A 27,738-nucleotide genomic window follows, 5' to 3' on the forward strand; every position below is an offset into this window, starting at 1 on the left:
GTTGTCTGATTCAAAATGGCCAAAACCAGTCCCTTTCAGCTCACTAATGCCGAGGATATCAATCTTTATGCGTTCCATTTCGTTTTTGACAGTTTCCAATTTTCCTACATTCATACTTTGTACATTCCATGTTCCGATGATTAATGAATGTCTGTAGCTCTTTCTCTTCAATTTGACTGGTGCCACATCAGCAAATGGAGGTCTCTAAAGCTTTCCCTTATCCATAGAAGTAAGGCTGGGTTTATTCAGATGATGCAGCTCTTTCCCAGTCCTATTTTGAGAGCCTTCTAACCTAACCCGACTAGTCATAAATTTGCGCAGTAATGTATCAAACAGTGTTTCTTTGCAATTCATAAGGTTTTCCTTGGCCAATTATTTGAGAAGTGGACGGCCTCTTCCTTCTTCCTAGTCTGTCTCAGTGTGTAAACTGCAATGATACCTGTGCACCATGTGCATCCCGCTGGGTTAGAAACACCAGTAGCTCAGCCTCAAAACTCACATCAACACGTCACCACAGTAGGACAAACCGACAGACAAGTTTGCCTTCCTGTTGGAAACCTCTCATACCACCCTTACCTGGGTCCCTAAGGCTGACTCCTCCTCTGTCTAGATTCCTAGGCCTTTAAATAGTCTTTCTCCTGCTTTCCCACCCTGCTGCTTTGGGTATGGCTGAGTTCCTCTCTTCACCTGGATCCCTGCAACTGACTGCTCCTCTGTCCGAGTTCCTGGCTTTTAATCACCTTTTTCCTGCTCTCCCTCACTGCTGCTTTGGGCATGCCTGAGTTCCCTCTCCTCACCTGGATCCCTGTGGCTGACTGCTCCTCTGTCCGGGTTCCTGGCTTTTTCATCCCCTTTTTCCTTCTCTCCTGCCCTGCTGCCTTGGGGATGCCTGATTTCCCTCTCATTACCTGGATCCTTGCAGCTGACAGTTTGGTGTTCAAAGTGGCATTCAGCCACCTGAGATTGAGCAATAACAGGTCTGTGATGCCCTTAGACAGGATTGACAGATTGCTAGCTCTTTCTCGATTCTGTGGGTGGTAGTGCATGGCTGTTCTTAGTTAGTAGAGCGATTTGTCTGGTTAATTCCAATAATGAATGAGTGTTCTCTAGGACTCTAGACCAGCATCTAATATATGGTGCTGCTTCTGCCATAGCCAGGACTCATGGGTCCAGAAATCAAGGGTGGAAATGAGAGTGGCACCACTATTACTCCTAGTGACCCATTCACAAAATTTTTGCTTCCTGCCTCTGTGACCCTATGCTCTGTGGGTCTGGAGGTCTTAGTTCCAAAGGGAGGAATAATTCCACCAGGTGACACAATGCTGATTCTATTGAACTGGAAGTTAAGAATCCCAAGTGGCCATTTTGGGCCTGGATCAAAGGCAAAGAAGGGAGTTACTATATTGTATAGTGTCATTGATCCTGATTACCAAGGGGGAATCGTATTGATATTACAAAATGGAGATAAAGAAGAGTACGTGTGGAATACAGGAGATCTCTTAGTATGTCTCTTAGTAGTACGATGCCCTGTGGTTCTAGTTAATGGAAAACTACAGGAACCCAATTCTGACATCACTACTAATGTCTCAGACCCTTCAGGAATGAAGGTTTTGATCACCCCACCAGTCAAAGGATAATGATCAGCTAAAGTGCTTACTGAGGGCAATAGGGAATGGGTGGTGGAAGAAGGTAGTTCTTCCAGCTACAACACATGACCAGTGACAGAAACACTGCCTGAAAAGTATAAATGTTTTAGAAGTGAATATAGAAGAATATATCCATGAGTTTAAGATACAAAAATAATTTATAAAACATGACATGAAAAGCACTAACTACAAAGGAAAAGATTAATAAATTTTGATACGTTGAAATTAAGAATGTCTTTTTATCAAAAGACACCACAAAGAAAGTGAAGGAGTAGATTGGAAGACCTATCTGTCTCCTTCACTTGCAAGCCAGAGTGTAAAAAGTTACTTGCAACATAGAAAAAATAAAATTCTTATCCAATGTCAATTCCCCCCTGCAAAAAAGGGTAAAAAATGAGCATTACACAAAAGAAGAGCAAATTGAGAATAAACAAGTGAAAAAGTACTGCACTTCATTAGTAATCAAAGAAATGGAAATTAAAATGACAATGAGATACAACACCCACCCACCAGATTTTCAACAACTAAAATTTTCAGCAGTACATAGGCTAATTAGAAGTGAAACAAGAAATTTTTATACACTGTGTCAAGTTCACCACTTTGGAATACAACTTTGGTTTACCTAAAACCAAACCAAACTCACTGCCTTGTTAAAAATATGCAAAATCTGCATGTAAATTCTAGAGATACTCATACACATATGCACTACATTAATATATAAGAATGGTTATGGCAACAGCTTTATTCATGACAGCAAAAAATATTGAAAACACTCAAATGTTTTTCAACAGTGGAATGGATAAATACATATGGCAATGAAAATGAATGAACTAGAGCTACACGCAACAAATGAACAGGCCTTAAAAAACATAATATTGAGGAAAAAAGTAAGTTAAAAAATACAAACAATATGAGTTTATTTGCATAAAGTTAAAAGGCAAAACTGACTTCTTTTAAAGAGTTTGTTGTATAAGGAAATAAAATTTAAAATAAAAGCAAGGAAGTGATAAAGTCTGGAGGGTAGCTACCTCTGTGAAGGAGAGGTGATGGTCAAGGGAAACGTGGACTATTCAAATATGGACAAATGTTCAAATAGAGCCTAAGTGGTGATTACGTGAGTGCTTGCCTGGTAATAATTTATTGTACTGTACATTTGTATTTTATGTGCTTTACTTTATTTTGCTATAGTTCATAATTTAAAAAAAACTTTTTAAAAAAAAATAAATTAAAAGAATGAGACAGTTTTCTATATATTGATATTGAACAGTTCTCGAGATATATAATGTAAAGTGGAAAAATAGTGTGCCGAATAGTGTATAAAAATTGCTACCATTTATGATTAAAAATTTTAAAAAGGAACGTGTTGACTTGTAGAATAGGGTAGCCCAGACATCAGAACAATGGTTTTCTCTTGGCAGGAGAAATAGGTGGCCAAGGAACAGAGTTAGAAGAGTGACTATGCAACGTATACCCTTTTGTGTCTTTTGAATTTCGTCCCATGTAAATGAATTTACCAGTTGGCCCCACCAGTGTCAGAGCAGAACTGTGCTCCATCAAGTTATCAGTGGCTGATTTTCCCTAAGTAGGTCGCCAGATCTTTCTTCCGAGGCACTTTTAGGTGGACTCAAATCTCAGACTCTTTGGTTAGCAGCCAAGTGCGTTAACATATTCAAAAGATAAACAAAAATAGTTAACAAAGTTTTCTAGCCACTCTAACCATACTTATCCACAAGGGGTCACTAGTGAACAATGTTTAACACTAGTGCTTCAGCGCAGAAAACCTGTCTGAATTCTTTGTGCTCTCTAAAAGATAGAGTCTTCATTTGCATTCTTATTTTATTGTACACTTTATCATGTCCCAAGGAACCCTGGTGGTGCAGCGGCTAAGGCATTCAACTGCTACCCAAAAGGTCGGCGATTCGAACCCACTAGCGGCTCCAAAGGAGAAAAATGAAGTAGAATGCTTCCCAGGATTTACCACCTTAGAAACCCTATGGACAGATCTACTCTGTCCTACAGGGTCGCTGGAAGAAGGAATGACTTGATTCGGTGGGTTTATTGTGTTCTGGTGGGGGTGGGGTGGGGGGAGTTATTCACAAATACGGGGAAAATAATAACAATAATAATCAACATTTAAAGTGAATTAAAGAAGAAAAAAAAAAAAAGAAAAGAAAGAAAGTAGATTAGATAACGTGAAGCTAGGAAAATATACACAAGCTCAGTGTTTTTAGTAGTGATGCACAAATTAGATTCTAAGTTTTCCAACTCTTCTTCCACTCTGACTTGCCTTTTTGCTTTCTTAGTAGTCTCTTTTGATATGGCTGTTGGTGGTGGTGTCCAGTGTCACCCGGCGCCCACCGTCCCCGCAGCCCGCCCAGAGAGAGGACCCGGCTTGTCCGGCGTCTGTCCACAGCGCCTCCTTTTCGCCTTCCGGCACGGAGCTCCTCCAGCACCATCCAGCCCTTGCTCGGCCGCTTTCTTCCCACCAGCGACCTCGCGTCGTCCCGCGGTCACACCGCGCCCTCGGTGGCTGGACCGAAACGTTGCGGACCAACGGGTGAAGGATTCTCGCGTCCGACGGGCTGCCGTCCCTGGTGGGGCCCAGTAGTCGCCGGAGCCACCTCATTCGGAGTGGCCCGCAGAAAGTGCCCTGGTGCACCCCTTATGGAGCCTGGACCATCAGAGGCACCGCCAGAAAATGTTTTGAAAAGTTGTTAATGCGAAAAGGATGAAGGGACAGTCTATAATTGAGAAGTAGATATAAAATGCTTTGGAATGTCACACAAAGGAGTTTCATTCATAATTATGAATAAAGATAAAACTAAGAATGCATGCCCTAGAAAAAGGAGAACAAACAAACACAAAGCTGTGTTTAAATATTTCTGTGTCTTACACATAAGATAGTGTCCTCAATTAGCTGACTTTTTCAATATTTGGTTACTGCAATAAACTATCTTTTTCTTAAGCTGAATTGATTCTGCTTTAGGCTACTAAAGGGTTAAATGCTATTCTCTAAACTCAAGGGAAATTAACCTTGACCAAACTCTGCCTCCTTCATTTGCAAATACATGAGGCTCTGAGCTGTACAAAGATTAGGAGAAGTCAGTGAGCAGATGAGAGTTCCATAGGCGATAGAAGCAGTAACATTTATGAAAAACACTTCTGCAGTTATGGATTCATCTGACGTTCAAAGGAAAAAAATAGCTGTCATTGGTGGTGGCTTGGTAAGAATCTATTGAGACATATTATTATCAGGAGTCACATTATATTAATTATCCTTACTCTTAATGACCATGATTAATCACTTGTACAGATTGTTGATTTTCTTGTGAAAACTTTTCTGATATTTAAATATAGTATTTTAGTTTGTTCTTAGCCATTAAACATGGAGCTCTGGCGGTACGGTGGTTAAAGTATAAGGCTGCTAACCCAAAAGGTAGGTGATTGGAGTCTACACACTGCTCTGCAAGAGAAAGATGAAATGGTCTGCTTCCATAAAGATTAGAAACTCTATGGAGTCTTGGAAACTCTGCGTCGCTGGACTCTGAGTCTAAATCGGCTGGATGGATGGCAGTGTATTTGCTTTGGTTTTGGTTTATCCATTGAGTACAAAGGTATCTGTTTTCCTTATCATTCGGGTTTAGCATTTCTTAAAAACAGAAAGTTTAGCAAATTGAACTTGATTTTTATCTTCAAATTGGATATTTAATTTTAAAACAAATAACAGATATTAGTCTAGTCATTTAAATAAAAACATTTTTCCCTTCCCTTGGTTAAAATAGCTTAGTTGGATGGTATAAATCCAGTAAGAATAAAAGAGTCAAGAAACATAAAGCTAAAGCTAAATTATGACATTAGATATTCACTTATTATTTGAGGAGTTGAGAATAATACTGATTTGGTCTTGTGACTTATTTGGCTGTTCTAATGGGCTCAAACTTAGCAACTATTGTGAGTATAGTGGAGGACCCGGCAATGTTCTGTTCTGTTGTAAATAGGGTCACTGTGAGTCAGAACAGACTAAAGGGCACTTAACAGCAACAGAAGCAATGAGCTGGGGAAGTGGCAGAGTGAGAACTCACCTCTCTATAGGGAAAGAAGAGCTAGCATGCTGGGGTGTGCCCTACACACCCAGCAAGGTGTAGGAAGGGATCACTTCTCTGCCTCCTACTTTAGGATGACCGAGCTAGTTCTAGTTAGCATGGAGCTATCTCAGGAGCTCTGGTAGCATAGTGCCTAAGACACTTGACTGCTAACCAGAAGGCTGGCGGTTCAAACCCACCAGCCACTCCTCGGAAGGAAGGTTGGGCAATCCTACTTCTGTAGTGATACTGCCTTGGAAACCCAAGGAGGGGTCACTATGAGTCGGGTCCGACTCGACGGCACATAACAACAACAACAACATCACAAGTGAACTAACTGTATTTTGCCTCTCTCAACAGAACTCCTAGTTAAAACTTAATCTTTTTTTTTATCTTTGATGCAATCATTTGCAGACTTTCAGCTCATATGTATTCATTCATTCATCCACTTATTTATTTACTCAACAGATATTTTTTGAGGGTCTAGTATGTTACAGACACTGTTCTAGGCTATATGTAGATTAGTAGTTTACACCACAGATGTATTTATATAGTGAGTGCTAATTTTGTCTTTTGGTCTGCTTCCCTTCCTGTCTCTTCCCCAGAATACTATGACAGCTCCTTTAGCATTTCTGATTCTAAGTTTCAAATGCTGAGGAATGATTGATATGCCTTGTTTGTCACTCGATGTGACATAAGCTGACATTTCTTCATATTGGGCTTCCATCCAATTCTTGCCTATCAAAATTTTGCACAAAATGGGAATGCATGCAGTCAACAAAATCTTACTGAGTACCTGCTATGTGTTACAACATTGTTGTAGGCAACAGGGATACAGTGGTGAGCATTTTAGAGAGGAGAAAGGCAACAAAAAAGAAATCAAATAAATAAGATGATGATTTCAGTTAAGGATGAGCACTGATGAAAGAAATGCAAACAGGGGAATGCTGCAGAGAGTGTCTTGGGGGGTGACAGTTTAGAGAGTATGGTCAAGAATGTCCTCTATCTGAGGACCTCAGACCTGGATAATGAAAAGGAATCAACCATGTAAAGATCTAGGGAAAGGACATTTCAGGCAGAGGGAACAGCAAAAAGAGAAACCCTGTGGTAATACTAAGCTTGAGACGTTCAAGAAGCAGAAAATATGGGAGGAGCAGAATGAGGCCAGAGAAGAATAGTAGGAAATGAGGCTAGAGAGACTAGCCTAGCCAGATCTCAGAGGTTTTTAGAGGGCAAGGCAAGGAGATAGGATTATATTCTAAGTTCAATGGAAAGCCATTGAAGGATTCTAGGTAGTTAGATTGCTGCTAATTTTAGGTATCATTGAGTTAACTCTGACTTTTAGGGACCTTATGAACAACAAACAAAACAGCATTATCCTTACATCATTGATATGTTTGAACCCATTGTTCCACCACTGTGACAATCCGTCTCATTGAGGGTCTTCCTCTTTATCATTGACCCTCTACTTTATCAAGCATTATGTGCTTCTCGCTCCTGATGATGTCCAAAGTAAATGAGATGAAGTTTTTTTATCATTGTGATTTTAAATGATCCTTCAGACTAATATGTGGAGAACGATGACAAAAAAAAAAAAAAAAAAAATCTCACTGCTGTCGAGTTGGATCTGACTCATACCGACTACTTCTTGGGTTTCTGAGGCAGTATCTCTATGGAAGTAGATTGCCCAGTCTTCCTTCTGAGCAGTGGCTGGTGGATTTGAATCTCCAACCTGCTGATTAGTGGTCAAATGCTTTAGGCACTATCTCACCAGAGCTCCTGTTGAATGACTGTTGTTGTTGTTGTTATTTGCCGTCGAGTCGGCCCCGACTCATAGCGACCCCTCCTTGGGTTTTTGAGGCAGTATCACAACGGAAGTAGGATTGCCCAACCTTCCTTCCGAGGAGTGGCTGGTGGGTTTGAACCGCCAGCCTTCTGGTTAGCAGTCAAGTGCCTTAGCCACTATGCTACCAGAGCTCCCATGACTAGGAGACTATAAAAAGTCAAGACAGTCCAATCAAGGGCTGATATGTTAGTCTAAGACTTGTACTAGGGTCGTAGCTGTGAAGAAAAGTGGATGGCTTCTGGCTAAGTTTTGGACCATTGAAAGGCAGTGCTTGATCATGGATTGGGTGGAGTGGGGAAGAAGTTACTAGGTTTTTAGCTTGAGCAGCCATGTAGATTGAGATACCAGTTACTAATATGGGGATCACTGGCGATGGAATGGTTTTGGGCCAGGAGTAGATTAAATAACTATGTTTAAATATGTTAAGTCTAAAGTGTGTCATACAAATCCAAATGGAAATGTCAAATATATAATTGGGTATATGATTTTGGAAGACATAAAAATCAGGGCACATTCATGTATTTCTCCCTGAATCACATTTGAATTCTTCATCACATAATTGCTTCATTATTTGTGCACACACACACATGCTACAAAATAGAAAATAAATTGAAAATCAAAGGTGTCACTTTGATGACTAAGGTACACCTGACCCAAGCCATGATGTTTTCAATTGCCTCATATGCCTGTGAAGGCCAGACAATGAAAAAGGAAGACAGAAGAAGACTTGATATATTTGAATTGTGGTGTTGTCAAAGAATGCTGAATATATTATGGGTTGTCAGAAAAATGAACAATTGAATCTTAGAAGAAATACAACCAGAATGCTCCTTAGAGGCAAGATGGAGAGACTTCAGCACTCTTACTCTGGACATGTCATCAGGAAAGATCAATTGTTAGAAAAAGACATTTTTGGTAAAGTAGAGGGGCAGTGAAAATGAGAGAAAGCTCAAGCAGTTGAACTGACACAATAGCCACAACAATGGTCTCAAACTTACTGATGATCATGAAGAGGGTGCAGGGCCTTCTGTTAACAGAAGGTCATCATGTGTTGGAACTGAGATGACAGCAAATGACAACAAAAGAAAGCAACTAGGCTGAGAGTTCCTCTGCAGAGGAATTCTGTCTACCCTATTGTTCAGGCTCGTGCCCAGGAATCATATTTGATTCCTCTTTTCATGTTACATAAACCTCAGTTCACCTTGGACTCCACTAGTAGGACTTGGTGGTTCTATATCCAAAACATATTCCAAATCAAAAACCTCCTAAACTAGTCTTCCAGCTTCTACTCTTACCTCATTACAATCCATTCTCTAAACAACCACATCATCCTTTTAAAACATAACTCTGATAACACCACTACCTGCTTAAAGCCTTACAATGGTTTCTGTGGTAATTATGTTTTTGTGTCAACTTGGTTGGGCCTGGTTGAGTGGTTGGGCAGCTGATGGTAGTTATTCCCCATGGTAAGACTGGCAATCAACTCCATGGTGGGAATCTACCACAGGCAGCTGAATAGCTAGCTGCCTTTGGGATGTGGTCTGCTTCCTGTGTATAAGGAAAAGCCTTGGGAATGGTCTCTAGCATATGGCACACTTGGACCCTGCATGTAGCCGTGTCGTTGTTCAGCAGCTTGCCATGCTCTGGCGACCTTGGGACTTTCAATGGACCAGAATTAATGGCCTGCCGTGTGGTTTGGTGACATCGAGACTGCCTTTTTTACTTATCAACCTTGGGCTTGGCAGCCTCAGCAGCCAGCAGCTGTCTCAGTGAAGAAAAGCCTCTAGCTTTAATGGATTGGGAGCTGGAGGCAGAGCTGAAACCCAAGGCTGAGGGGCTTTCACCCAGCCCCTAGAGCCTGGCACTTTGAATGTGCACTTCTACCTTCCTGAACAGTAAGAGAATAAACTCCTGTTTGTTAAGGCCATCCCATTTGTGGTATATTCCTGTCAGAGAGGCACTAGGTAACCAGAACAATTTCCTATTAAAAATAGAATAAAATGCAAACTCTTTACCAAAGATCCCATATAAATGGATCTCTTATCTACGTTCTCTATAAAAAAAAAAACCAACTCTGGTGACATAGTGCCTAAGGCATCTTACTACTAACTAGAAGGCTCGCAGTTCAAACCACTAGCCACTCCTTGGAAAGAAGGTTGGGCAATCTACTTCCATGGAGATACCACCTCTGAAATTACACACTTCATTTGTTTGCATACCTGTTTAGTAATTCTATGCCAATTAGAATATAAACTCTTATTTATCGATGTATTCCAGTGGCCAGAATTATGCCAGATGTTAAGTACTTAATGAATGGATGGATGAATAAATTAGAGGAATGAGAAAGATATTGAAGTGAAGGAAAGTTCATAATGGGTACAAGTTTGAATATTGGGAAAATGATCAAAAGAAGTGTTAATTAAATAGAGCTTTTCAACAAGATTAAATTCAATACTTGGCAGACAAAATTATTTTCTTGCCCATCTTCTTACTTATGTTTATTTCACTCTTCTCATTTTCTTCCTGTCCATGGACTATATCCCATTACCTTATACTGTCTAACACATTAAAGACTCTGATGACCTCCAAGAAAAAAAAATTATATGAGTTGAGAACCTTTACTTAAATGTCTGAAAAATAGTGAAGTCCCTTGATTTTCAGTAGTAGTCTATTATCTCAGTAAATTCGCCTAGCGAAAAGTACTCCTGAGAATTTGGCCTTGCTCTGCTATAGAAATCTGTTCATCCTGTCTTAAATCAATTAATTTCCTTTTTCTGAAGACATGTCAAGTCAAAGAAGGCAGAAGGAATCAACAGATTAGTGAAGGACCTCTTGCTGAGAAACTAGAGGTGACACTGTAAACCATAAATCATGAACCAGTGAAAGTTAAACACTGAAGAAAAGAGTGGCGGGAAAATATTAAAACAGAATTCTGACAAAGGTACTCTTGTTGTTATGTTGTTGTTAAGTGCCGTCGAGTCGTTTCCGACTCATAGCGACCCCATGCACAGCAGAACGAAACACTGCCCGATCCCGCACCAGCCCCACAATCCCTGCTATACTCGAGCCCATCATCGCAGCCACTGTATCAATCCATCTCGTTGAAGGCCTCCCCCTCTTTCGTCGACCCTCCACCCTACCAAGCATGACATCCTTCTCCAGGAATGGTACTCTTAATATTTAGAAAAATTACTGTATTAACTTAGAGATTTTCTCAGGAAACACTAAGGTCAATTTGTGATTGGTTGGAAGTCTATATATAACAACAAAAAAAAAAAACCCTGCTGCATTGAGTCAATTCCTACATGTTGTTGTTGTTGTTGTTATGTGCCCTCGAGTTGGACCCGACTCATAGCGATCCCTCCTTGGATTTCCGAGGCGGTATCACTACGGAAGTAGATTGCCCAACCTTCCTTCCGAGGAGTAGCTCGTGGGTTTGAACTGCCAGCCTTCTGGTTTGCAGTTAATTGCCTTAGGCACTATTCTACCAAAGCTCCTTTCCTACACGTAGATACCCTAAAAGACAGAGTAAAACTGCCCCATAGAATTTCATAGGCTGTAATCTTTACAGAAACAGACTGCCACATCTTTCTCCTTTGGAGCAGCTGGTGAGTTTGAACCAACGAACTTTCAGTTAGCACCTGAGCACTTTACCTACTGTGCCACCAGGGATCCTAAAGGGTTAGCTTGGTTCAAGTGCATACTTTTTATTTTCTGCAAATATTGATGACATAAGCAGTGTAAAGGCCTTAACAGCCACTATTATTATTATTAGATAAACAGAAGTCAATTTACTCCAGTCTTGCTTTCTATGCCCTCAGCACAGAGCCATTTTAAATATTGAAAAGTCTTCACTAGTGTCCCCCCTACCCTTGCATCTAGCACCTTCCAAAAACAGAAGCTCAATGGTATTCTTGGTGGCTCTAGAAGTAACTCTGAATTTACTCAATGACCAGGTATAAGTTTTGACATCATTCTAATGACCTAAACTCATCTCTTATAGTTTTGCCTGAGCTCCAGCTCATCAAACAAGTGTGCTTTCAGCTGTCTGCCTATGTATGTGTATTTTTCTAACAGAGCTGACTAACATGTTGAGGGTTTTTTCCCCCCTTCCCTGATGGACTTTTGAAGTGCCTCATAGATTTTTCTCTCATCTATATATAGAGAACTGTTCTCTCAGAGAATCTGGAATAAAACCAACAAATTTAGGCAGTTCAACATTCTCTCTCTTTTTCATTTGTCCCATCCTTCCAAAATATCCTCAGATGGCTTGTCCATCTGTCCATACATATGTATCCAGCTATTCATATGTCTGTCCATTCAAAGAAAGAAGATTCTCATACACTGTTGATGGTAATCTAAATTGATAGTTTGTTCTGGAAGAGAATTTGAAAAATTATATACTGGTCATCTTCAATTCCTGGGGAAACTGCAGAAAGCAGCTCCATCCCCTCTCCCCTTGAAGTCAGCTTCCATGTGGTACTGGATTCTGAGAAACAATTGGCCTTCAACCTAAGAGAAATTAAAAGCCATTAAAAACACCAAATCTGAAGTAAATTTAAAGTCCAGAACAAAAGCTTCTAAAAGTAATCTTGTGTCATTCGCACTCGATCTTTTACTTGCATTGCAACTATTCCAAAAAGAAAAAAAAAAAAAAAAGATCAAACAAAACCACTGTTACACTCTATGCTGTTGAAATTGTCTTCCCAACTCAAAGAAAAATTACCTTCATTTTCCCTTCTGTCTCCTTTCTCACCTCACTTTTACCTCTGCTGCTCAGTCCTCCCAAAGGTATGAAGCTGAGCTATGATGTAAGGCAAGCAAGAGCCAATGGGACAAGTGGAAAGAGGCTGTGGGTCTCAGGAATCTGGGATTTGGTCTCTTTCACTCACACTTGCTCTTTGGTAGACCATTTCATTACAGTAAGATTATGATAAGAAATAAGGATGTATGCCATATAATTATTTATAATGCTAAAAAATTAAAATAATTGAATACTAAAATATAAGAGCATTGCAGACAATTAAATGCAATGCAATCATTACATGTTATGATTTTAAATATTTTCTGACATGGAAAGATATTCATAGTATACTGTTAATTTGTTAAAGAAAATTATAAAATAAAATTTATAGCCTGCTCCCATTTCTAAAAGAAATATATGTTTTATATCTATAGACAAATTAATACTGGTTTCATCTGGTGGTAAGATTACATGAATTTGCTTTTTACCTTCATATTTATCTATATTCTCTATTTCTTAAATTAAAAATCTTTCTAAGTTCTATGTATCAGGTATTATGGTTTGTACCAGAAAGAGATAGATTGATAAAATATAAGGCATAAAAATATCATTTTTATCTGGTTATTTACAGCCTTGTGGGAAAGTCAGATGGGTATGTAAGTAAATAAATAATTCAGTTCATGTGAGAGACATTAAAACACACACATAATACAAAAAAAGTAATAATTACACAAGAAAAAGCAACTTAAGTCTTTTAGGAGAGGGAAGATATCAAGAAAAATTCACTGAGGACATGCATCTTAAAAGAAGGGTGACAATTTTCACAATTCATAAGGGAAAAAGGAATAGTTTAGGCAAAGAAAATACTATATTCAAAGGCATGGAAGTATGAAAATGTATGGCATATTCTGGAAATATAGAGCAACTTTGGTATGACTACAGTATAAAAAATAACACATGGAAATAGCAAGTAATGAATTAGAGAGACTGAGGTCATGCGTAAGAATCTTTTATGACATGTTGAAAATTTGGGACTTTATCCTGAAGACTTACGAAGAGCCAGTAAAGGCCTTAAGACAAAAAAATACATCTGGTTTCTGTTTTAGAAGATAACTAGCTCTGGTGTTGAGTAAGCCTTGACGATGTAAAGACTGCTGGGTAGAGGAGGGAGGGGCTGTTCAAAAATCACTACAGTAATCTGAATGGATTGTGGCTTAAAGCAGAGAATGCAAGAAAGGGATTTACCTATGTTTTGTTGACTCTGCAAAACATTCAACTGCATGGATCATAACAAATTACGGAAAAATTCTCAAAGACTGGAAATTCCAGAAAACATCATTGTACATAGACAAAGCGTCAGTTGTTTGAAAAGAACAAGGGTATACTACATGGCTTAAAATCAGGAAAAGTGTGCATCAGGGTTCAATCTTTTCACCATACTTGTTCAATCTATATGGTGAGCAAATAATCCAGGAAGCAGGACTATATAAAGAACATGGCATCAGGATTGGAAGAAGACTCATTACTATGTGCAATATGACATGCAATATGTGCAGATGACAATATATGCAATATATGCAATATGTGCAGATGACACAACATAGCTTGCTGAAAGTGAAGAAGACTTGAAGCACTTGCTGATGAAGATCAAAGACTACAGTTTTCTATATAGATTATACCTCAACATAAAGAAAATAAAAATCCTCACAACTGGGCCAATAAGCAACATCATGAAAAATGGAGAAAAGACTGAGGGTGTGAAGGGTTTCATTTTACTTGGATCAACAATCAGCACCCATGGAAACAACAGTCAAGTTATCAAATCAAAAAAACCAAACTCACTGCCATTGACTTGGTCGGATCTGACTCATAGCGACCCCTCCTTGGGTTTCCGAGGCAGTATCACTACAGAAGTAGATTGCCTGATCTTCCTTCTAAGGAGTAGCTGGCGGGTTTGAACCACCAGCCTTCTGGTTAGCAGTCAAATAGCTTAGGCACTACGCCACCAGAGCTCCAAAATGGCGACATATTGTACTGGGCAAATCTGCTGCAAAAGACCTCTTTATTTATTTACTTACTTATATTGTGCTTTAGGTACAAATTTACAGAGCAGAATTTGTTTTACATTCAACATTTGGTGTACATTTGGTTTCACTCCCCAATTACCATCCCCAACCCTAATCCAGTCTCCTCCCTGCCCTGCCCAGTAACTCCCCCTCTGTGCCCCTCATAGGGGCATTCCCGTGTGTCCTGCATTTCCTCAATGCCCCTCTGGTGCCCCATGGTCAATTGCTCCCAGGGATGTATTTCCATAGAGTATGTGAGTACATCACACTAGGTTGAGTGGTCTGTGTGTACGTCTTATTTTCTACTGAGCTGAGAGCCAGCCCTTGGGAGCGAGTTTTATTCCAGACCCAAAGTGTATCCCAGGGCCATAGCATTGGGGGGCCCACCAGACTCCATCCAAGCAGTAATTATGTGTTTTTGGATTTTGTTCCCACTCTATCCAGGATCTCCAGATTTGATCCCTTCCTGAGTAGTTGGCATTGGTAGCCGGGCACCATCTAATTCTTCTGGTCTCGAGGTGCATCATGTCTTAGAACCGATTGTTCCTAAATGCCCTTGGTTTTGTGCACTCTTCCTCGCTTTGAATGATAAAAGACCATTAGCTGCATCTTAGATGTCTGCTTGAAAGCTTTTAAAACCCCAGTTGCTACTTACCAATGTAGGATGTGGAGCAAGATTTTTATGTATTTTGTTGTGCCAATTGAGTCTGGTGTCCCCCGATACTATGTTCCTGAGTCGGTAGATCCCTTGGATTTCTCTCCCACAGTGTCTGACTGTCTGTGAAGGATTGCTCTATGTCTGTCTTCTGTTGTTTCTGTAAGGATTGTGGGTATTTTGTATCACTGGTATCTGTGCAAGATTAGCCTCAGCTGAATCTATCCTTGGTCTAGAGTATAATCCTGTTCACTGACCCCATAATGATCTTCTCAGATGTTTATGTATTTATCTGTAGCCTGGTGTTTTGTGTTAACAGTAATGCAGTAATGTGGATATACTTGTATTAGCCTCTTTCGTCTCTGTATTATGTGCACAATTTGGTGTCCTTTCTTTCCCCAGTGTTATCATGCTGGTCACAGACAATTTCCATACCATTCCTCCTCTTACTCACTTCAGCATGTGGCCCCAACTAGCCCAAAATTATTCCCTCCCCTTTTCTCCTCTCATTGGTTAACCATGGTTCCCTTAAGCAAACACTTTCTTGTCTTTTTATAGTAATGGGCTCACACAATATTTGTCCTTCTGTGATTGACTTATTTCTCAGCATAACATCCTCCAGGCTGATCCACATTGTGAGATGATTTGTGCATTCTTCATTGTTCTTTAATGTAGCATAGTATTCCATTGTTTGAGTGTACTATAGTTTGGTTATCCATTCATCTGTTGATGGGCATCTAGGTTGTTTCCATTTCTTTGCTATTATGAATAGTGCAGCAATGAATATAGGTGTGCATATGTCTGTTTGTGTCCTACCTCTCACCTCTTTAGGATATATTCCTGGTAATGGAATTGCTGGGTCAAATGGTATTTCTATTTTCAGTTTTTTAAGGAAACACCATACCATTTGCCACAATAGTTGTGCCATTTTACAGTCCCACCAGCAGTGTATGAGAGTTCCAATCTCTCCGCAACCTCACCTGCATTTGTTATTTTCTGTCCTGTTGAACTTTGCTATTATTGCTGGGGTGAGATGATACCTCATTGTTGTCTTGATTTGCATCTCTCTAATGACTAAAGATCGTGAGCAATTCCTCATGTACTTGTTGACTGTCATCATATCGTCTTTAGTGAAGTGTCTGTTCATGTCCCTTGCCCATTTTTGAACTGGATTGTTTGTCTTTTTGGTGTTGAGGCGTTGAAATTTTCTATAGATTTTGGAGATAAGTCCTTTGTTGGATATGTCATAGGCAAATATTTTCTTCCAATCTAGTTTTTTTTAAAAAAAAAACCCTTTTGATGAAATCTTTCAATGTGCATAAGAATTTAATTTTTAGAAGATCCCAGTCATGTAGCTTCTCTTCTACCTCCTGTGCATTCTGGATTATGTTTGATAGTCTATTTATGCCATAAATTAGGATTCCTAGATTTGCCCCTATTTTATCTATGATGAATTTTATAGTTTTGGCTTTTACCTTTAAGTCTTTGATCCAGCTTGTGTTTGTTTTTGTGTATGGTGTGAGGTATGGGTCTTGTTTCATTTTTCTGCAAGTGAGTATCCAATTTTGCCAGCACCATTTATTAAAGAGGCTATCTCTTCTCCATTTAATGGGTTTGGAACCTTTGTGAAAGGTCAATTGTCCATAGATGGATGGGTCTATTTCTGGACTTTCAATTCTGTTCCATTGGTCTCTCTCTCTATCATTGTATCACTGTTTTGACTACAATAGCAGTATAGTAGGTTTTGAGGTCCGGGAGTGTGAGACCTCCCACTTTGTTCTTCTTCTTCAGTAGTGCTCTGTTTATCCAAGGTCTCTTTCTTTTCTGTATGAAGTTAGTAATTAGTTTTTCCATGTCCTTAAATAATTTGGTTGGTATCTGGATCAGGGTTACATTAAATGTGTAGATTGCTTTAGGTAGTTATTGACAATTTCACAATATTCAGTCTTCCTATCCATGAACAAGGCAGGTTCTTCCATTTTTGTAGATCCCTTGTTGTCTCCTGTAGTAGTATTTTATAGTTTTCTTTGTATAGGTCTTTTGTGTCTCTGGTAAGATTTATTCCTAGATATTTTATCTTTTTAGTAGCTATTGTAAATGGTATTGTTTCCCCTATTTTTTTTTCCAGAGTTCTCTTTGTTGGTGTAGAGGAATACATCTGATTTTTGTATGTTGACCTTGTATCCCACAACTTTGCTGAACCTCTCTATTAGTTCCAGTAGTTTTTTTTGAGTCTCTTAGGTTTTCTATGTACAGGATCATATCATCCACAAATAGAGATAGTTTTACTTCATCTTTGCCAATTTGGATGCCTTTTATTTCTCTTTCTTGCCTTATTGCCCAGGCCAGGACTTCCAATACAGTGTTAAATAGAAGTGGTGATAGAGGACATCCTTGTCTGATTCCACTTCTTAAGGGGAATGCTTTGAGTCTTTTTCCATCAATAATAATGTTGACCATTGGCTTTGCATATATATGCCTTTTATGATGTTTAAGAGTTTCCTTTCTATCCCTATTTTGCTGAGAATTCTGAACAGGAACGGGTGTTGGATTTTATCAAATGCCTTTTCTGCATCAATTGATGAGATCTTATGCTTTTTTTTTTCTTTTGTTTTGTTTATGTGGTGGATTACATTGATTGTTTTTCTGATGTTGAACTATCCTTGGATACCTGGTATGAATCGCACTTGCTCAGGATGTATTATTTTTTTTTTTGATATGTTGTTGGGTTCTATTGGCTAGCATCTTGTTGAAGATTTTTGCACCTGTATTCATGAGGGATATTGGTCTGTAGTTTTCCTTTTCAGTAGTGTCTTTCCCTGGTTTTGGTATTAGTGTTATGCTTGCTTCATAAAATTAGTTTGGGAATATTCCATCTTTTTCTATGTTCTTGGATAGCTTGGGTAGTATAGGTATAAACTGTTCCCTGAATATTTTTAGTAAAATTCTCCAGTAAAGCCATCAGGACCAGGACTTTTTCTTGTGGTAAGTTTTTTTTTTTTTATGACTTGTTCAATTTCCTCTTTTGTTATGGGTCTGTTCAAGTATTCTGTCTCTAAGTGGGATAATTTAAGCAGGTCTTGCCTTTCTAGAAACTTGCCCATCTCTTCTAGGTTCTTGAGTCTGTTGGAGTACAGTTCTTCATAATATCCTGTCATGTTTTCTATTTCAGTTGGTTCTGTTGTGATGACACTAAAAGAGCTCTTTAAAGTGTTGAGCAAAGATATCACTTTGATGACTAAAGTACTACTAACTCAAGTCATAGTATTTTCAATAACCTCCTATGCATGTGAAAACTGGACAATGAATTGGAAAGACCATAGAAGAGTAGATGTACTTGAATTATGAATAAATCTGACTTGGGAGATGTGTAGCCAGAACACTCCCTAGATGCTAAGATGGTAAGACTTTATCTTACATATTTTGGACATGTTATCAGGAGGGACCAGTCGCTGGAAAAAAAATCATGCTTAGTAAAGTAGATGGTCAGTAAAAGAGAGGAAGACCCTCAACAAGATGGATTGGCACAGTGGTGTGACAGTGGACTCAAACAAAGATTGTGAGGATGGCACAGGACAGGGCAGTGTTTTGTTTTTTTATACCTAGGGTCACTATGAGTTGGAGCCAACTTGATGGCATTTAATAACAATAACTGCAACAACAGTAGTCTGGGGAAAGGTAATAAGGGTCCCAGTAAGGAGGTTGATGAGTGTGGGCAGGAACAGTCCTGTTAGAGAGTGACTTAAAGGAAAAATCAGTAAGACCTGTTGACTAATTACATGTATACTGCTGGGTAGAGTGGAATGTTCTATATTCTCTGAGATGTCCTGGTTGGTGACCTAGTGAGTGGAGGTGCCATTCTCCATGATATAGAATACAGAAGGAAAGGAAGGATCTTAGGGATAGGAATAATTTGAATTTTAGATATGCTGATTTGGAGATGCCTTAAGGCACCCATCTGGACAGGCAGTCCCTGGGTTATGAACAAAATCTGTTCCTAACTATGTCTTTAAGAATTTGTAGGTAAGTCTCACCAGGTGCATACAGTTCTTATTTAGCCTTGCTTTAAGTGCAAGAAAGGAGCTCTGATTGGCAGTTCGAACCCACCAGATGCTCTGCATGAGAAACCTGAGACAGTCTGCTTCTGTAAAGATTGACAGCCTTGGAAACGCTATGGGGCAGTTTGAACTGCCAGAAGGTTGACGATTCAAACCCACCAGCCACTCTGCAGAAGGAAGACTGGGCAATCTACTTCTGAAAAGATTTACCACCTCAGAAACCCAAAGGGGGTCACTATAAGCCCAAATCGACTCAACGACAGTGAGTTTGATTTGCTTTAAAAAAAAAAAAAAAAAAAAAAAAAATCAAACTCAGAAACATCTGTGATTCTTAGGAGTCATTTTATATGGTTCATTAAATCAAAAGTTGTTGGCATGTGCTTAGCATTGTATTATCAGATTAATTTCAAACACATTACATAAAGAGGCTTAAATGCATAATTTTAATAATTATGTTCCCCTTTCCTACTAGGCTTAACATTTATAAAGCAAAAGATATAGTTTGCTCAAGATCATTGGATATATAATCATTGCTGGATGGGATTATACGGGAAAAGCAGCAACTTGGTGAATCATATTGTATAAAACCATACCAGCTGAACACATGACAAACACATCCCAGCACTTATACAAGAGAAATTTGTACAAAAATACAAAAAAAAAAAAAAAAAATTAAAAAGCAAACCAAAATTAGAGTAGAATTACCTCATAGGATTTCCAAGGCTATAATTTTTATGGACGCTGACCGACATATTTTTCTCCCATGGAGCAGATGGTTGGTTTGAACCATGAACTTTCTGGTTAGCAGCTGAGTACTTTAACAACTGCACCACCAAGGCTTGCAAAATAATTTACATTGGTAAATTAGTCACCAATCTGATGGACCAGTATAAGGTCAAAGCACATGAACTTGAAAGCACATGAACTTATAAAGAGGGAAGAGGAGAGAGAAAAGGAAAAATGGAGAAATGAGAGAACTGTAAACTGGGCAAGTGCATAAATATATAACCAAGGAATATCCCTAGAGGTCTGACATACAAACGGGCCTGACTAGTTATTAACAAAATTTCTAATTTATTAAGTATTTTATTATCAAAACACTTTACTGTATTGTGATCTTATGGTGCTTTAAAACCAATATAGAAACTATTCATAATTGTCCATATCCTTAGTGGATATTGTATAATTAACTTCAAGAACTATCATCATGGAAACTTTTTTATTGCTTTCAAGTGTCAAAAAAATAAAAAAAAATAACAAAACAATTGCTGTTGAGTCATCATTCCCTGTGTGCATCAGAGTAGAACTGTGCTCCAGAGGGTTTTCAATGGCAATTTATTCAGAAGTAAATTGCCAGGCCTTTCTTCTGAAGTGCCTCTTGGTCAGGATTTCAAACAGGTCCATTCAGGTTCAACATCCTTCTGAAAATTTGCATTTCTACTCCAGAGATGCTGAATCAGAATCTACATTTTATCAAGATCCCTAGAAGATTTTGAGTCAGTATATCGGGGGTGGAAATGCAAATTCTCAGCAAGGGGGTTGAATCAGAATGAACTTGTTTGAAGCCCTGCTACTGGTGAACTTGAACCTCCAAACTTTCAGTTCGCAGGTGAGTGCATTAATCATTTGTACCACCCAGGGACTCCTCCAGATCTCTAACACTGCTCAATTTATTTTCTCTTCTACCAATTTGCTTCCTTATTTATGCTCAGGGCCCCAGCTTTGCCTTAACTGAGAGTTTGTGGTGGATTCAGAATGGTTTACACATCACATTTACCTTTCTGTTTGTATCTTTATGTTGAAGTAGTCTTTTTAGAAAGCATCAGTGTAAAAACAAAAGGAGGCACTGACAGTTACTCCCAATTAGGGACTTTTCTTTTTTTCTTTCTTTCTTTTTTTTTAACAGAAAGTGAGAAGGGGATATAAGATTAGAGTTAAAAGCTACATTATTAGCAGTTACTAACCCATTCCTTTGAATTTAAATGATGCCTACCAATATTTTTTCCTTCATTTACACAAATTCAAAATTCTCATGATCTTTGTTTCATGACACACTATTATGACTTGCCATGGAAAAGGCACTTGTATTTAGCTACTTACTTGTTTGTTTATTATTAATAATCAGCACCTGTGAACACACCACCCAACATGAGAATTAATACATTGCTGATGATTCACATGATCAACCTCTGTGCTTCTGTCTCATCCATTGTAATCCATATCCTAAATCTTGGATGTATATCATTCCCTTGACTTTGTATATACACATGAGTTGAAGTTGATTCAACAGCAACTGGTTCTGTGGTTTAGTTTTAATTGTCTTTATTTTATAAAAAGAGTATCTTGTAGTAAGAAGTCACTTGGGTCTTAATTCTTTTAACTTAGACACCAAAACCAAACCAAACTCACTGCTGTTGGGTTGAATCCAACTCATAGAGATCCCTCCTATGGTTTCCAAAGCAGTATCACCACAGAAGTTTACACCATGCAAGGACTTCCATGATCTTTATAGTGATAACAAAAATAAGTCTGTTCATAAAAGACATTACTGTTGTTGTTGTTATGTGCCATCGAGTCGGACCTGACTCATAGTGACCCCTCCTTGGGTTGCCGAGGCTGTATCGCTACGGAAGTAGATTGCCCAACCTTCCTTCTGAGGAGTGGCTGGTGGATGTGAACCACCAGTCTTCTGGTTAGCAGTCAAATGCCTTAGGCACTATGCCACCAGAGCTCCCAGTATTGCTAAATATTCATATTGTTGCATAAAATATTTTCACTGTGTGACTACACCGTTATTTATCCATTCCTCTGAGTGGCCATTTGGGCTATTTCCAGTTTTTTATTTGCTTTAATTATGAAAGATGCTGCTCTGAAGATTCTGAAACATGTCTGCTAGTACATTTTCATGAGTTTCTCTTCAGTATATGCCTTGAAGAGAAATTCCCGGTTTGCAGGATATGTGAATATTCAACTTGATAAGACAATTACAAGCAATGCAAAAGAAAGTCTATTGGCCCTCATCCTATTCTAAATTTGGTATTTTCATGAATCAAGTATATTTTAATCCCATTGTGTTTACAGCACCTGAGGTTCCTTCTCCCCTCCTCCCTACTCCCATGAGAAACTATTTATACCCACTTACTTGACAAATGTCAATAAGTCTGTTATAAGAGGTATAGATTAACAGATGCCAACCTTGAGAAAGGATTGGAGGAAGGATCTCCACCTGGGTTCAGCCTCACTCTTCCCAGATTCTGGAATCACTTCCGATTTTAAAAAGGGAAATCCATGAAAAAGAGACTAATAGCTCACTGTTTAAAGCCGAATTTAACAATTGCCGATATTTTTTCTTTTACCTTTATTTGAAACTCATTCACACAGAATTGGAATTGTCATAACCATTGTTTCTTGACACACTATTATGTTGGTCATGGAGAAAACACTTTTGCCTGGAAGCTCCACTGGTTGGAGCTGGTCCTATGAGGCACAGCATGTGAGACTCTTGTTTGAAGCACTTGTTTATTCTACCAGTGTTAAAATCTCAGGTAATGTATAAAGAGGATTCTTGCTTCTGAACCCCAGTCTCCATGCTTTGGGGCTTTCCCTACACTAGCTTTTCCCTGAGCATTTGCTGTTTAGATTGTCGCCTGTATGTCTTGCTTGTCTTTTTCCCCTGGTTTCTTTTCCCAGCATAGACACTCATTTCTAAATGAGCCTCCTCCAGCCTCATTCCAACTTTGCTGAGCTTACTGGTATCCTGACCCACATCCTCACATCATCCAGGCTTCTACCACCCTAAGAGAATCAGTTATACTTTAACACTATGAAAGAAACAGGAGTTTCACAACTTCTTCTCTTTTCCCTCGGTGAGATTTCATTTCACCTTGAATCTCTTGTCTTTTTCTCTCAATGTTATACAGCTATATAGCCTTCAGAGGACTTTTACTATAGTATCTGAAATTCTCTATAAGCTTACAGCTTTCCTTTTCCTTGATAAGAACTATTGCTTATACTACCCTTACTAGATATTCTTTAACATACAAATGGGAAGAAGACAGAGGGGCAACTTTTTGTAGTTGGAAGAAAGAGGGGAAAGAGGAATGAGCTTTAAGATGTTTGTGTTTAAGAAAAGGAAATCACATGTGATGTAATCACAGGAACAGTGGTTAGGGAAACATGAGAGTCAAGGGTCATACTGGGAGGGAGTAAAGACAGCAGTAAAAAAGAGATGATAACACACGGTTTTTATGCCAGGCACAAAGTTATATAATTACCTGGGGCAGCTTAATTGCTGATAAGAAAACGAAGTCTCTTCAAATTGAAGAATTAAGAGGGAACTCATTTGTAATAATCTCTTCAGATCCACCAAATGATAGCAACATGTTTCTAATCTGTGCAAAGGCTACACACACATAAAAAAAATGGAAAATAAAGTATTTGTTTGAACAAAATAATTTAACATATTTTTTGGTTGGCATTCCAGAATATTAAATACATGGTTTATTTTGCAAAAATTAAATTACAGCAGTTTTACAGATACTTAATGGTTTAAAAAAGAGCACTTGTGGTCCAGTGATTAAGCACTCAGCTGCTAAATAAAAATTTGGTGGTTCAATCCCACCCAGAAGCTCCACAAGAGAAAAACCTGGCAATATACACTCATAAGGAAGATAGCTTATAAAATGCTATGATGTAGTTCTACTATATTACATGGGTTTACTATGAGTCAAAATCAACTTGACGGACCTAACAACAACAACAATTGTTTAAAGAAGGGTTACTAAAAGAAAGAATGAAAGAAAGGAAGGAAGGAAGGAAGAAAACGCAAGTGCTTAGATACTTTTATGGGCTGAATTGTGCCCCCCAAAATATATGTTCAAGTCCTAATGCCCAGTACCTATGAATATGATCTTATTTGAAAACAGGGTCTTTGTAGATGTAATCAAGTTAAGGTGAGGTCATGCTGGATTATGGTGGGCCCTAATACAATATGACTGGTGTCCTTATAAGAAGAGGAAAAGAGGCAGACATGTACCATGTGATGACTGAGGCTGAGATTCGAGTGATGTATCTACAAACAAGGAATACTAAAAAGATTGCCAGCAACATTTGAAGCTAAGAGAAAGTCATGGAACAGATTCTCCCCTACAGCCTTTGGAGAAAGCATGGCACTGCTGACAACTTGATTTCAGATTCTGGTCTCCAGAAATTTGAGAGAATAAATTTCTGCTGTTTTAATCTACCCAGTTTGTGGCAATTTGTTACAAAAGCCCTAGGAAACTAATGCAGATGCTAAGACTCCTTGAAGGAGAGGAGTAAAAACCTATGTGTAGTTAATACTGGAAGAGGATTTGGGTCCTTTGAAGCCTGCACCAAACTTCTGACCACTAGACATTTTAAACACTGACCAAATGGCAAGGCCCTCTCCTTAACCCCAACATCCACCAGGAGGCTGCTGAGAACCTACCAGCCCTCACATTGCTCATGTCTTCACTTTTTCATTGACTGCCCCCTCAACCTCCTGACTTAAGCTTAAACTTGCATGTTCCCCATGGACAGTAACTCTTGCAGACTTCTCTAACAGCTCAAGTATCTCAGTATCTTTACATCACTTTGCAATTTCCGTCTAAGTCTCCATTCTCATGTACAAATATTTGGAGGCTTATGTCAATCTACGTATACCACCTTTAACCTTTCCTTATTATAGCCAGCAATCAATCTCTGGGACACTTCCCCCTGATATTGAAAATTTAGCTCTTAGACATAATCTTCTTTATACCTCAGTTATGCCATAACACTGAGAGACTATCAAAGTTCACACTGTTGACCCATACAATCTTAGTTTTCTTGAATTGCATGCTTCCCATTTCTTCCACTTCCGCTGTACTTCAGCCTCCAAGTCCCATGACCATAGCTTGAAGCTAGACTGTATCATCTCATGAAAATGCCATATGTCTGAAATAATTTCAGATCTAGTGCTCTCTGATAAGAAACTTCCTAATATTCTAGTTCTCTCACTCAGTTGCTTCTGCTGCATTAGTTCCTCATATGGACATCCTACTTCTTCCTGTTCATCCTTTTGCCTCTGTCTTCACTGCCACCCCCATTCAGCTTACAGGTTATGGTCCATCAATTCAACCAATATCTTCAACTTATTTATATCACTATCTTTCCATCCCACCCCTGACACCCAAATTAACCTTGCTTGCATGGAAACCCAGGCTGTTCAGGGCTGCAACAAAACAACAACAACAAAATATTGCATAACACTACATCTTGGCTCTCCAATAAATTCATGATCTCCAACCTCAACCGGACCTGCGATGCTATTCAGCCACACTTCTAGTTTACTGGTTAAGAGCTTATACTCTGGAAAAAGATAGGATAATTTTGAAATCCAATGCCAACTCCATTATTCACTACCTGTGTTACTTAGACAAATCACTTAACTTCTCTTTGCCTCAGTTTTCATATCTGTAAAACAAGATAATAGAAGGGCCTCCCTCAAAAAGCTATGATGAAGAATAAAAGAATTAAAACAGTAATTAGTACATAAGTACAATGTGAATAGTGGATATCATTAACATTGTTTCCTTAAACAGATTTCTCCATTTCATTCTCTCCAATAGCTATTTTACATTTCTATCATGTTCTTCTCCCTGAAGCCCTCTTCTTCCTGACCAGCCCACATATATTTGGCTAACTCATTCTTATAATTTCAATGAAACTATTTCAGTTCATTTTTCATTTTTTCCCCAAGAAGTCTTACTTTATCCTACTCCACATCCCTGCTTTTGGGTTCCTTTCTCCATACTCTGATAGCTGAACTCCTCTACCATAGTACATAATGCCCTGTGTTGTAATAGTCTATAATTTCCTCAATGAGCTGGACATATCTTGCTTTCTGTTGTATCCACAGCACCTAACACAGAACTGACACATTAAAAAAAAGGTCATATAAATAAATAAATAATAATTGAAAAAATGAAGATCCTACCTTCTTGTTGTTGTGCTGTTGAGTCTGACCCGACTCATAGCGAACCCTCCTTGGGTTTCCGAGGCAGTATCACTATGGAAGTAGATTGGCCAACCTTCCTTCCAAGGAGTGGCTGGTGGGTTTGAACCACCAGCCTTCTGGTTAGCAGTCAAGTGCCTTAGGCACTACACTACCAGAGCTCCTAGAAGATTCCAACAGGACTGTGAAATCCCTGTGAACATCAATTATGTATTATTTTTGCTTCATCCTTAATACCTTTTAGGGAATCTTGTAATACTTAGGAATTGATGTTCTTTCCTAATGACCATTTTTCTTTGTTTCTTGAAAGTTGTTTTTAAATTTCTAAAATAATTCATACTCTTTATCAACTTGCTTTTTCTCCACATGTCAAAATATTCTTTTCCTTCAAAGCTCATCTCAAAAGTAATCTTCTCCAGGAAATTTTTGCCCATCTCCTTATTTGGGTTATGGAACTCTGGTGGTGTGATGCCTAAGGCATTTGACTGCTGACCAGAAGGTTGGTGGTTCAAACACACCAGCTACTCTATGGAAGGAAGATGAGTCAATCTACTTCTGTAGAGATTTACCACCTTGGAAGCCCAAAGAGGTAGCTCTGAGTTTGAATCAACTCGATGGCAGTGATTTTGGTTTGGTCTGGTTTTTATTTGGATTATGGATTTCTATGTAACAAACCACCCCAGAACTTGGTGGCTTAAAACAGAAACCAATTATTAAGTCTCACAATTCTGTGGGTAGTCTCTCATGTATTTAAGGCTGTAGTCATCTGAAGGCTTAAACAGGCTGGACATCCAAGATGGTTCACTCCCGTAGCCGGCAGTTGATGGTGGTTGTTAGCATCCTCCATGCTCTTGGCCTATCCATGTGACTTGTGCATCTCCTATGAGGAACTTTCAGGATAGTTACTCTTTTTACATATGTTATGGATTAAATTGTGCCCCCACCTCCAGAAGGGATCAAAACTGGATATCCTGGATAGAGAGGGACGAAAAATGTGGAATAAAATTCAAAGACACAATAATGACAAGAATTACTGGTCAGATGGAGTCTGGTGGGATCCCCAAGACTATGGCCCTGAGATACACTTTGGGCCTGGGATAAGACTCATTTCCAAGGGCTGGCTCTCTGCCCAACAGGAGTAAGACTTACATGCAGAACACCCAACCCGCCAGGGAGATGCACCCACCTACTCTACAGAGATACATCCCTTGGAGCAATTGGCCATGGGGCAGCAGAGGGGAAGTATTCAGGGAGGGAAAGCTGGACAGATAGGAGTACATAACTAAGAAGGGACTAATGATGGGGAGATCATGGGCAAGGGAGAGGAGGAGAGTGGGTTAGGATTGGGGATTGTAATTGGGGGGTGAAACCAAATATACATGAACTATTGAATGCAAAACAAATTCTGCTCTGTAAATTTGTACCCAGAGCACAATAACAAATAAAATAAAATAAATAAATTGTGCCCTCACCCCCAAAAAATATGTGTTAGAATCCTAATCTCTATGCCTATGGACACCACTCATCTGCCAGCTTGTCCTTCTATGTTGTTGTTGTTATGTGCCGTCGAGTAGGCCCCGACTCATAGGAACCCCTCCTTGGGTTTCCGAGGCAGTATCACTACAG

The 27,738-nt window shown here is 39.0% G+C and overlaps 1 protein-coding gene across 1 annotated transcript in view; it reads left to right on the forward strand.

Annotated features, from left to right (window-relative positions):
* Positions 1–4,795: 4,795 nt before the first annotated feature.
* The window catches only part of KMO (kynurenine 3-monooxygenase), a 91,247-nt gene continuing 68,304 nt past the window's right edge, over positions 4,796–27,738 (forward strand). The window contains 1 exon segment of the mRNA XM_007942717.2: positions 4,796–4,870. Coding sequence (XP_007940908.2) covers positions 4,796–4,870 — 75 coding nt within the window.

This window comes from Orycteropus afer, unplaced genomic scaffold (genome assembly GCF_000298275.1).
Source record: "Orycteropus afer afer isolate SDZICR_OR568_19922 unplaced genomic scaffold, OryAfe1.0 scaffold00096, whole genome shotgun sequence".
NCBI classification, from domain to species: Eukaryota; Metazoa; Chordata; class Mammalia; order Tubulidentata; family Orycteropodidae; genus Orycteropus; species Orycteropus afer.